Raw genomic sequence first — 12,710 nt, 5'->3', positions numbered from 1 at the left:
TGTAATATTTTTGTTGAATGCATATGACAAAGACAACCGGTGAGAAGATTATTGTACTAGAGATTGATCGATTTCTCTTCATTTTCTCACTGTTGTGCTAAAGCAATTCTCACTGCTGTTAAGACAGGTAAAATCAAACATGTATTCCTTTTATTGTACTCTTCTGGTAAAAAATATCCAACCAGACTTTCTGGGTTTACATCTAATCTAGATCAGATCGCTTAAGGCAGTGTTTTTCAATCAGTGTGCTGTGGCACACTAGTGTGCCGTGAGACATGGTCAGGTGTGCCGCGAAGCTCAGAGAGAGAAAGAGAACAAGAGAGAGAAAGCGAGAAAGAAAGCAAGAGAGAGAAAGAGCGAGAGAGAGAAAGAGAACAAGAGAGAGAAAGCGAGAAAGAAAGCAAGAGAGAGAGAGAAAGAGAGGGAGGGAAGGAGAGAGAGAGAAAGACATAGAGGGAGGTAGGGAGGGAGAGAGAAAGAGCAAAAAAGAGAGGAAGGACAGAAGAAAAAGAAAGAGGGATGGAGAGAGAAAGAAGGGAGAGAAAGAGAGAGGGAGAGAGAAATACAGCGAAAGGGAGGAAGAGAGAGAGAATTTTTTTGTCCAAACTTTTTTTAGCCCCCACCCTCCCCCCGATCAATGTGCCCCAGGGTTTCGTAAATGTAAAAAATGTGCCGCGGCTCAAAAAAGGTTGAAAATCACTGGCTTAAGGAACCTGTCTTAGATGTTACCCTTTCCTTAAAAAAAAAATACAATTTAAAAAGACAGTACATAATCTATAGAATTTGCTTCATACTTCTTTAAACTAATAATAGATTGTACATTGTCTTAAAATGAACGAACAAACATCTACACAGACATAGAAGCAAAAAACAAATAAGAAAAAGGAAAGAAAAACTCATAGAAACATGTAACAACCTCCCCCCGTTGCTATCTATCTTGACAGCTATTTCTTACATCTTATACAGCAGTGGTCCCCAATGTTTTTTCCACCAGGGACCAGTTTCAGCAAGACAATTTTTCTATGGCCCAGTGGGGGCGGAAAGGGGCGTGGTTGGGGGCGGGATTAAGCATGGGGGTGCTGATCCTCCCCGCCCCTCTTTCCCACCATCGTCCTGTGGCCGGCAGAACCTGCCTCCCAAGCCCTCTTGCCCAGGGGGAGCTAAGCGCTGGAGAGAGGGGGTCAGGCTGGCCCTCCTGCCTCCCCCCAGCCAAAAACGAAAAGCGCCCCACGGCAGAAGCCAAAAGAGGCTTGAGCCTCTCGGTCCTTCCCGCCCCTCTGTCCCATCCATCGTCCTGTGGCTGGCAGAACCTGCCTCCCGAGGCCTCTTGCCCGGCGGGAGGTGAAGCGCTGGAGGGAGGGGGTGGCGGCATGAGGGCCGGCAGCTGCTGACTCCACGGACCGGTGCAACATGCCCCGCGGCCCGGTACTGGTCCGCGGCCCGGTGGTTGGGGGCCCCTGTTATACAGTATATTATTTTACAACACTCGATACCAACAGTTTCATTCAGCTTTATGTAAAGCCTCCCCCCCCTTTTGGTATGTGTATATATTCTTATGCTTAATTTCAACAATAGCCATCTTGTATTTTTATAGTTATTTAACATAAGTATAGCTTTATTTCTGCTTCCTTTTTTCTACCCAACTATAGCATCCCTTCCATACTTCATAGTATTTCAATTCATCTTTATCTTTCAGTTCTTGTGTCATTTTGTCCAGTTTTGCACAATCATATATATTTTTTGATAATAGATCTTTCTGTTGGTGGTTCCTCTTTCTTTCAATTTTGGGCAATACAAATCCTGGTCGCTGTAATTACGTGTTGTATCAGGTAGTAGCGTTCCAGACAAATTATCTCGCAAGAACTCAAAATGAAACCTGAAATCTTCCTGTTAGGCATAACTGATCAGAAAATGAAAAAAATAAATAAAAAATAGACGCTACCCTTTCCATTCATAGAACAAGCGGATCGGACACTTCCTGTTCTGGTTTTTGAGAAGTGAGATTGCTCAATCCATGCACTACCAGCAAAGGTTTGCCGTGATCTTAGAAGCGTATCTGAGAGGTTGTGGCAAAGCGATGCTGAAGGACTTCCTCAGGCAGGTCCAAGTGACGGAGGTGCTACACAAGGTCACCAGGGAGATCAAAGCCATTTCCGCCGAGAAGTACGATGTCACCCCTCAAGGTAGGCAAAAGTCTTAAGAAGCACCGTTTCAGATGTCATGCATTCGTCCCCCTCAGTTTTTGGTCCCAGGCAGCAAAGTCCGTGGTATCTTTGCATAACAGTTGCAGTTTCCAGATGAGTCAGTTGCAAACCGGAATTTAAAAAAAAAACACAAGCCCCCCAAAATACTGTATTTTTCAGAGTATAAGATGCACCTAGATTTTAAGTTTAGGTTTGTTGGATTTATATGCCGCCCCTCTCCGAGGACTCGGGGCAGCTTACAACATATAAAAAAGACAATATATATCAAAATCCAAATAATTAAAATTCAGTTACAACTAAAAAACTAAAGAACCAATTAAAATAAAACTTCAAGTGTTCGGAAACTTCAGATCGTGCAGAATGCAGCTGCGAGAGCAATCATGGGCTTTTCCAAATATGCCTAAGTTACAACAACACTCCGCAGTCTGCATTGGTTGCCGATCAGTTTCCGGTCACAATTCAAAGTGTTGGTTATGACCTATAAGCCCTTCATGGCACCGGACCAGATTATCTCAGGGACTGCCTTCTGCTGCACAAATCCCAGCAGCCAGTTAGGTCCCACAGAGTTGGCCTTCTCCGGGTCCCGTCAACTAAACAATGCCGCTTGGCGGGACCCAGGGGAAGAGCCTTCTCTGTGGCGGCCCCGGCCCTCTGGAACCAGCTCCCCCCAGATATCAGAGTTGCCCCCACCCTCCTTGCCTTTCGTAAGCTATTTAAAACCCACCTCTGCTGCCAGGCATGGGGGAATTGAGATACCCTTTCTCCCTAGGCCTTTACAATTTTATGCATGATATGTCTGTATGTATGTTTTTTTAATTATTATAATGGGTTTTTAATTGTTTTTAGTATTGGATTATTGTTATACGCTGTCTTATTATTGCTGTTAGCCGCCCCGAGTCTCCGGAGAGGGGCGGCATACAAATCCAATAAATAATAATAATAATAATAATAATAATAATAATAATAATAATAATAATAATAATAATAATAAAAAATACATACATACATAAGCATTCAATCAACAAACACACTATACATTCATCGGCCGGGGGGAGAATCTAATGACCCCAAGCTTGGTGGCTTAGGTGAGTCTTTAGACTCTTATGAAAGGCGAGGAGGGTAGGGCAATGTGAATCTCTGTGGGGGAGCTGATTCCAGAGGGCCGGGGCCCCCACAGAGAAGACCCTTTCCTAGGTCCCGTCAAACGACATTGTCTAGTTGATGGGACCTGTAGAAGGCCGACTCTGTGGGACTTAACTTGTCGCTGGGATTCATGCGGCAAGAGATGGTCCTGTAACTAATCTGGTCCCATGCCATGTAGGGCTTTATAGGTAGAAAAGAAGGAAAAAACTATTCTGAACCAAATGGTGTAGTAATATATCATTTAATAAAATACCAGTGTAGCAGAATACCTTTTTACAAACGTGTACTTTTTACAACAATGTACACTTTTTAGAAACTTAAAACTTGACAGCTTTAAGACTTGTGGTATTCAACTCCCAGAATTCTTCCTCCAGTCATGCTAGCTCAGGAATGGGAGTTAAAGTCCACAAGTCTTAAACCTGTCAAGTTTGAAGACCCTTGCACCCTGAGTCCTTAACCTAGGGGGTCTTCAAACTTGTCAACTTTAAGACTAGTGGACTTCAACTCCCAGAATTCCTCCTCCAGTCATGCTAGATGGGGTAATTAGAAGGCAAAAACAGCCCCATTTTTGTGAAAAGGGCTGTTTTTCACTCATTTTTTCCGCAAAAATTGGGGCTTTTTTGCCATCTCCCAGCACCCAAGAGCTCTCTGCAGGCGGGGCATGAGGCTTTGGGACAGGAAAAATGGCTGCATTTGGTGTATAAGGTGCACTGACATTTCCACCCTCTTTTAGGGCGGAAAATGGTGCGCCTTATACTCTGAAAAATATGGTACTCTTGGATTGAACTCTTGGGCCCTTGGTGCTCTCTGAGCTGGGTGGGTTTCTCGCAGACATTTTGTTCTGATTAAGAGGGGTGACTGGTGGGCGCACGCACATGTCGGAGTGAGATTTGGATTCTGCGCATGCGTAGGAAGCAAAATCTCACGAGAGGACATGCAGGAGTGTGAGATTTTGGCGATATTCGGCGATTTTTTTTTCTGTGCATGCACTGAAGCAAAAGAAATCACCGAAATCTCACGCACCCATGCGTCTTCTTGTGAGATTTGCTTCCTGCGCATGCGCAGAAGCCAAATGTTGCTCTGGTGTGTGGTCGTGCCCGACAGCCTCCCGGAGCTGCGTGCGCATCAGCAGCGGTAGCGGAAATAAGTTGCAACCTCCGTCCGGCAGCGGCCTACTGCCGGCTGTGGCCTTTTTGCAACTGGCCTGCTGCCTCCAACACTCGCAGCCCTAAGGGCTTCACTCTTGAATGAGTTGGAGCTGCAGGTTCATGCGCAGACTGATTGCCTCTCTCCTTCCCCTGCCGGTTCGCAAACCCAGAGAGATTTGAGAACAGTGTCCTATAAAGAAGAAATGGAGATGTACCAGCAATTCCTCATTCCATATCATTCTAGCTGAATTTTGTTTCTGTTTTTTTTTTTAAAAAAATCTTTCTTTCCCCCCCTTAATTTTTTTTAGTCATCGCGCAGCTCAAACAAAAACTCGAGAGGCTCCAGGACAACAAGTTTCCAGAATGTTTTAGAGTTCCTTATGACCCTGGACTGAGAGCAGGAGCGCTGGTGGTAAATAAAATTTATTTAGATTCACTTAACAACTAACATATCGACTGCAGTGTTTTAGTTAGTGCCACAAGGGTCTGTTCTGGGTCCTATTCTTTTTAATATGTTTGTGAGTGACATAGGGGAAGGTTTGGTAGGGAAGGTTTGCCTATTTGCCGATGACTCTAAAGTGTGCAATAGGGTTGATATTCCTGGAGGGGTCTGTAATATGGTAAATGATTTAGCTTTACTAAATAAATGGTCAAAGCAATGGAAACTGCAGTTTAATGTTTCCAAATGTAAAATAATGCACTTGGGGAAAAGGAATCCTCAATCTGAGTATTGTATTAGCAGTTCTGTGTTAGCAAAAACTTCAGAAGAGGAGGATTTAGGGGTAGTGATTTCTGACAGTCTCAAAATGGGTGAGCAGTGTGGTTGGGCAGTAGGAAAAGCAAGTAGGATGCTTGGCTGCATAGCTAGAGGTATAACAAGCAGGAAGAGGGAGATTGTGATCTTGCTATATAGAGCGCTGGTGAGACCACATTTGGAATACTGTGTCCAGTTCTGGAGACCTCACCTACAAAAAGATATTGACAAAATTGAACGGGTTCCAAAGACGGTGGAAGGTCTTAAGCATAAAACGTATCAGGAAAGACTTCATGAACTCAATCTGTATAGTCTGGAGGACAGAAGGAAAAGGGGGGACATGATCGAAACATTTAAATATGTCAAAGGGTTAAATAAGGTTCAGGAGGGAAGTGTTTTTAATAGGAAAGTGAACACAAGAACAAGGGGACACAATCTGAAGTTAGTTGGGGGAAAGATCAGAAGCAACGTGAGAAAATATTATTTCACTGAAAGAGTAGTAGATCCTTGGAACAAACTTCCAGCAGACGTAGTTGGTAAATCCACAGGAACTGAATTGAAACATGCCTGGGATAAACATACATCCATTGTAAGATAAAATACAGGAAATAATATAAGGGCAGACTAGATGGACCATGAGGTCTTTTTCTGCCGTCAGACTTCTATGTTTCTATGTTAGCAACTTGGGCAAGGAATGTCATAAAATTGTCCGAGTCCTTGGAGAGGGGCAGCATGTAAGTCCAATTAATAAAATAAATCATAAAATAAAATGGGGAAACACTCAGTTAAGTCTCTCACTTAGCCACATAAATTTGGGGCTCAGTTGTGGCCAACGCCGGTGGGTGAATGGTGCGTTTATTATAAGTCTCCCTCTTTTTGCACAGATCGAGAAATGCAAAGTAATGGCGTCCAAGAAAAAACCTCTGTGGCTAGAATTCAAATGCGCAGACCCGACCTCTCTGTCCAGCGAAACCATTGGCATCATCTTCAAACACGGCGATGATTTGAGACAGGATATGCTCATTTTACAGGTAATGTGTCTACAACTGTGACGGGCTGCCAAAATTTTTTACTGCGGCACTGTGGGCGTGGTTTAATTTTGTGGATGTGGCTTGAGGGTCATGTGACCGGGTAGGAGGGGCTTGCCGGCCATATGACCAGGCGGGAGTGGCTTGACAATCATGTGACCAGGGGTGGCTTAAAGGTCATGTGACTGGGTGGGAGGGGCTTACCGACCAGGGTAAGTTTTCAAATAGGTTTTTCGACTCTTTTTCAGTTCATTAAGTCCCATTATTTGAATAGCCACAAAAAGGACAAATTTATTTATTTATTTATTTTGTCCAATACACAATGAGGGTTTTAGTGGGTATATGTCTATATACACATAGAAAAATACATGATGACGGTTATAGAGGAGATACTCATAGTAAAATATATCTAAGAAAGAATAGAAAAGAAGATATAGTAATAGAACATATCAATGAAAGAATAGAAGAAGAGATACAGGAATAGAAGAAAGGAATAGGAGATATAGGAGAGCAATAGGACAGGGGACGGAAGGCACTCTAGTGCACTTGTACTCGCCCCTTACTGACCTCTTAGGAATCTGGATAGGTCAACTGTAGATAGACAGCATTATTGGTTGAGGAGCACAGTCACATTTTAAGGTTTGTACCGAAGCCACAAGGTTCAGTATGATAACAGATTAGGCAAGTAGCTCGATTTTCTTGAATTGCTATAAAAGTTCAGATCTAGATCAGGATTAAAGCGTTTATGGGTAAAAACAGACTATTTCATTATTTCCTTTGGACCTGTTCTGTAGAGCTGATAGCAGGAAACCCCCCCCCCCCCCCGCTTGCTGAACGGCAGCGATGGCCAGCTGGACACGCCCCCAAGCCAGCTTTCGTCTGGTCACATCCATAAAACACGATTTAAGTATTGCCCACAAGATCATATGCTGCAACGTCCTGCCGGTCAATGACTACTTCAGCTTCAACTGCAACAACACAAGAGCACGCAACAGATTCAAACTTAGTATTAACCGCTCCAAACTTGACTGTAAAAAATATGACTTTAACAATCGAGTTGTCGAAGCATGGAACTCATCACCAGACTCAATAGTGTCAACCCCTAACCCCCAACATTTCTCCCTTAGACTATCCACGATTGACCTCTCCAGGTTCCTAAGAGGTCAGTAAGGGGCGTACATAAGTGCACTAGTGTGCCTTTCGTCCCCTGTCCAATTGTCTTTCCTTTATCTCATATATCTATTTTCTTCCTTTCATATATCTTCTCCTCTACTTTTACATATTATCTTTATATATACTATTACTTCAGGTCTATTCTCTTCCATATGTATTGTGTATTGGACAAGTGAATAAATAAATAAAATAATAAAATATCAGGGGTCAGTTCTGACTTACCTCGCTGCCAGTTTGCTTCCTCATGCCCTGTCGGCGCGTGGGCGCATGCCTGCATAGTGCTAAAAACCCGGTTATTTATTATTTATTTATTTATTTTGTCCAATACACAATGAGAGTTTTAGTGGGTATATATATACACATACATAATAAAATACATGATGAAGGTTATAGAGGAGATACTCACAGTAAAATATATCTAAGAAATAATAGAAAAGAAGATACTGTATAGTAATAGAACATATCAATGAAAGAATAGAAGAAGAGATATAGGAGTAGAAGAAAGTTATAGGAGATATAGGAGAGCAATAGGACAGGGGACGGAAGGCACTCTAGTGCACTTGTACTCGCCCCTTATTGACCTCTTAGGAATCTGGATAGGTCAACCGTGGATAATCTAAGGGTAAAGTGTTGGGGGTTTGGGGATGACACTATGGAGTCCGGTAATGAGTTCCATGCTTCAACAACTCGGTTACTGAAGTCATATTTTTTACAGTCAAGTTTGGAGCGGTTAATATTAAGTTTAAATCTGTTGTGTGCTCTTGTGTTGTTGCGGTTGAAGCTGAAGTAGTCGCCAACAGGCAGGACGTTGCAGCATATGATCTTGTAGGCAACACTTAGATCTTGTTTAAAGGCGTCTTAGTTCTAACAACCGTGCATGTCCTCTCAAAAATATTGCTTCCTGCGCATGCGCAGAAGCTGGGTTTTTAGCACTGCACACACATGCGCCCAGATGCCCATGAGGTATGAGGAAGTGAACCGGCAGCGAGGTAAGTCAGAACCCACCCCTGATACGGATGTGACCAGCTGTTCAAGCTTAATGATAAAAAGCACATGTCATCTCTTCCTGTGTCACTTGACAAATGTTTTATCTCATTCACCGAGCTGAAGGTGATGGAAACGAGCATAGGAGAGACAGGATGTTTATACGTTTTAGTCAACTGGATTATTACTTTTTTCCTTTTTGAATTCTGCTCCGCAAGCTGCTTCTGTTATTCGTCCTGTCAGGATTGTTTTGCAACATTTATATAGTATAATTTGGAGCCCAGGGCCTTCCAGATGTTTGGACTGCCTCAAACTAACTCCCTGATCATCCCCATGCTAACTGAAGCTGTCATTTTCATTCCGCCTGAAGGAACGTTATTTACTCACTTTATATTTATATTGTTTATTATTTAAATTTCCTTGTTTCTTAACCGCCCGTCTACCTTAGACAGGGGCTCTGCGCAGGGTCATAACGAAACAACTTGCTTGTTTGCTTTTGTGCGATCTGTTTTGCAACTCAACTCTCTAGCTTTTGTTTAGTAAAATTTACTGAGTCCATGTCACTATCCTGTGTTGTGAGTGGTCCACAACCGGGTCAGTTAGTGACAAATTCTGAGAAGGTTGAACCGGGCCCGTCTTGGTACCCTAAACCAGCGTTTTTTGCCAGCTGAATCAGAGAGTGAGAGAGAGATGGAGCCTGAGGAACCTCCAGAGACTGTAGAAACCCCAAGAACAGTAATGTCTGACTCAGAGGAGGATGAGGACATTGAGGATCAGGAGCCCCTATTAGATGCTCCGGTCAGAAGGTTTAGAAGCAGACAAGAACAGCTTTAGGGGAAAAGTGAGCCTATGAAAGAAGTCTAGTCAGTTATAGATCTGGGAAACAGTGACCACATCCAGACAATATAAAACGATTTCAGGCATGGTGTGACAGGTGTCTACTCCTGTTCAGTTTGGGGATTTTGCAGATTCTGATTTGGAAAGTGGTTATGAATTAGTAATACGGCCTGATTTACAGGCAGAAGAAGTAGGAGACCAACCACAGGATGTTTCTATGGGTTCAGATTCAAGCGAAGGAGAAGCAGATGCTAGATGGGTAAATCCTTATTTCAGACACTTGCAGAGTCGAAGAGAGCAAGTGTCAGGGAAGAAATATTAAGGAGAGGAACGGGTTAATTAATTAATTAAGTAATTAATTCATTACGTCCGCGTGTCAGCAGATGAGAAAGGTTGAGTTGTCAATCTGCTATTAAGAAATATGGAGGTTTCTTCAAGCGGTTCCGAAAGTAAGCTTTTCCTTGTGTGCTTTTAATTGCAGTTTGTATTATCCTGAGCTAACTCTGACTAGCCATAAATCTTAGAATGACTTGGGGAATGGTTTGATGATTTTGATGTTGCCTTGCCTACTTAGTTTAAGATAAGAGAGTGCTGCGTGCCGAGATGACGCAGTATGGAACAGAGGAAAGAAAAATAAAGATGATGTTTTGTTTTACAAATCTATGCATTTAGAAATCCTTTATCCCAATTAACAGTGGCCTTAGCCGGAGATCAGAACAACAACGAGTCGTAATGGTGGCAGTGCTAGATCTGGAGTTCCAGAAATTCAATTCAATTTATTAGATTTGTATGCCGCCCCTCTCCGAAGACTCGCTGGCTGTTGCCAGCGAGTCATCATCGCACAGAAATATAATTCTTTGAGAAACTCTGAAGATTAATAGGGTGTGTTTTGAAAATGCACGTAATCACTGTGGAATATTTTAATTAGACTGGCCTCCCGGCCCGCAGTCAGCTCCGTTATCTTTTGACTTAATTTGACCAGGAACGTCACCGGCAGAAATTACAAGAACGACTCTGCTTTGTAACGTTCATTTCTAAAATACAATTTTGTTCTGGTTTGAACTTTTTGCCTGTGGGTGGTTCATTGTTCCAATTCATTCAGGCCCAAAGCAGAACATCCTGTAATAAAGAATCTGATTTGAAAGAAATGATTGGATTCATATGAATGTTTCTAAGATTTTTTAAAAAGACAAAAATAGCCCCTGTCAGACCAGCTTGGGCATTTAGGAAAGGAAAACCCTTTGCTCCATACATAGTGAAAGGTATATTTTTACTAAAGCCAAGTGGTTACAGCCGGAAGAGGTATTCATCCGGTTCGGACTGGTTCGGTCAAACTGGTAGCAATGACTTCAGATGGGCCCGCTTACCTGCTTGGATGGAATGCCGTCCTATTTAGCTGTTTTTGAGGCTGGGCACAGGCGTGGAAGGTGCTCGCACAAGTAAAGTGTTGGTTATGACCTATAAAGCCCTTCATGGCACCGGACCAGATTATCTCAGGGACCGCCTTCTGCTGCACGAATCCCTGCGACCAATTAGGTCTCACAGAGTGGGTCTTCTCCGGGTCCCGTCAACTAAACAATGCCGCTTGGTGGGACCCAGGGTAAGAGCCTTCTCTGTGGTGGCCCCGGCCCTCTGGAACCAACTCCCCCCAGAAATTAGAATTGCCCCCACCCTCCTTGCCTTTCCTAAGCTACTTAAAACCCACCTCTGCCGCCAGGCACGGGGGAATTGAGATACTTTCCCCCCCTAGGCCTTTACAATTTTATGCATGGTATGTCTGTATGTATGTTTGGTTTTTATATTAATGGGTTTTTAATTGTTTTTAGTATTGTATTATTATTGTATGCTGTCTTGTTATTGCTGTTAGCCGCCTCGAGTCTCTGGAGAGGGGCGGCATACAAATCCAATTAAAAATAAAATAAAATAAAGTAAAATAAAATAAAATAAAATAAAATAAATAAAATAAAATAAAATAAAATAAAATAAAATAATAAAATAAAATAAAATAAAATAAAATAAAATAAAATAAATAAAATAAAATAAAATAAAATAAAAATAATAATACGCATACGCAGGAGGCGGTGCGCATGTGCGATGTAGTGTGCTCACATTTGCGAACCGTAGGGAAGGTACTGTATTTTTTAGAGTGTAAGATGGACCTTTTTCCTCCCTAAAAAATTCAGGTGCATATTATACGCTGAATGTAGCTTTTCCCCCAGCCCTAACTAGGTGCTAATGAACTTCCCAGCTCTTACCTTGCAGATTCTCTCATTGTTACTCTCTGCAAAGAATGTTTTCCAAGCCCTAAGTCTTTGCAAGGTTTTTTTCATTGCTCTAACTTGTTTCAAATGTTTCTTTCCAGTCCTTACCAGGTGTTAACAATGTTCTCAGCTCTTCCCGGCTTGCAACCTCTTTCATTGTTACTCTCTGCAAAGAATGTTTTCCAAGCCCTAAGTCTTTGCAGGGTTTTTTTTTCATTGCTCTACTTGCTCCGAATATTTCTTTCCAGTCCTAACCAGGTGCGAATGATTTTCCCAGCTCTTACTGGCTTGCCAGCTCTCTCCAAATAAGGTTTTTTAAAGCCCTAACCAGGGGATAAAATAATGTGCTGAAGCTAACTAGACTAAGGACGCTAGCCAGGTGAACATCCCTTTTTCCCTCCCCCCAAAATAAAGTACGTCTTATACTCCGAAAAATACGATAAGTGAATACCACTGGTGATTACAGCGTAAGAAAAGCCAGATCTGAAAGTTCCACCCGTAAACTGAATAATTTTCCCTTCTCCTGGGTCTTCTTGCAATTATTTATTTATTTATTTATTCATTTGTCCAATACACAAATACATAGGAAGAAAAATAGACATGTGGTAATATATATGAGGGTGAAAGTTAACTTAGAGGAGAGGATATATGAAAGGAAGAGAATATATATGATAGGTGAAAGAAAGGAAAGACAATTGGACAGGGCATGAAAGGCACACCAGTGCACTTATGTACGCCCCTTACTGGCCTCTTAGGAACCTGGAGAGGTCAATTGTGGAGAGTCTAAGGGAGAAATGTTGGGGGTTAGGGGTTGACACAATTGAGTCCGGTAATGAGAATTGGGTGGACATTTTCCTCCTGTTGCATGTCTGCATCCTTGGACCATTCAGCTGTTGTCTCAGGTTGGCCCTTTTGGTTCCTGACATCTCCCCCCCACCCAGTATCCTTCCGTCCCCTCTCCCCATAGTTTATGACATCGAAGCGAAGTAGAGCTGATCGATGTAATGGCAGATCTGACAGTTCTCTGATGCTGTTTGCCTTTTCTTTCTGTTAGATACTTCGAATCATGGCATCAATATGGGAAGAAGAGTCATTAGATTTATGTCTGTTACCCTACGGATGTATTTCTACAGGAAATAAAATAGGTAATGTATTTGTCCAAAGGTCGTAAAATAGGG

At 42.5% G+C, this 12,710-nt stretch overlaps 1 protein-coding gene across 2 annotated transcripts in view; it reads left to right on the top strand.

The window, feature by feature from the left end:
• The window catches only part of PIK3CG (phosphatidylinositol-4,5-bisphosphate 3-kinase catalytic subunit gamma), a 45,933-nt gene that overhangs the window by 21,932 nt on the left and 11,291 nt on the right, over positions 1–12,710 (top strand). For both annotated transcript variants that reach the window (XM_070755109.1, XM_070755110.1), the window contains exons 4-7: positions 1,958–2,183; positions 4,804–4,907; positions 6,134–6,280; positions 12,587–12,677. In XM_070755109.1, coding sequence (XP_070611210.1) covers positions 1,958–2,183; positions 4,804–4,907; positions 6,134–6,280; positions 12,587–12,677 — 568 coding nt within the window. The remainder of the gene's footprint in view (positions 1–1,957; positions 2,184–4,803; positions 4,908–6,133; positions 6,281–12,586; positions 12,678–12,710) is intronic.

Source organism: Erythrolamprus reginae, chromosome 6 (genome assembly GCF_031021105.1).
Source record: "Erythrolamprus reginae isolate rEryReg1 chromosome 6, rEryReg1.hap1, whole genome shotgun sequence".
In the NCBI taxonomy this organism is placed as follows: Eukaryota; Metazoa; Chordata; class Lepidosauria; order Squamata; family Dipsadidae; genus Erythrolamprus; species Erythrolamprus reginae.
Note: the sequence above shows the minus strand (reverse complement) of the source record. Positions and strands in the feature narration are given on the sequence as shown.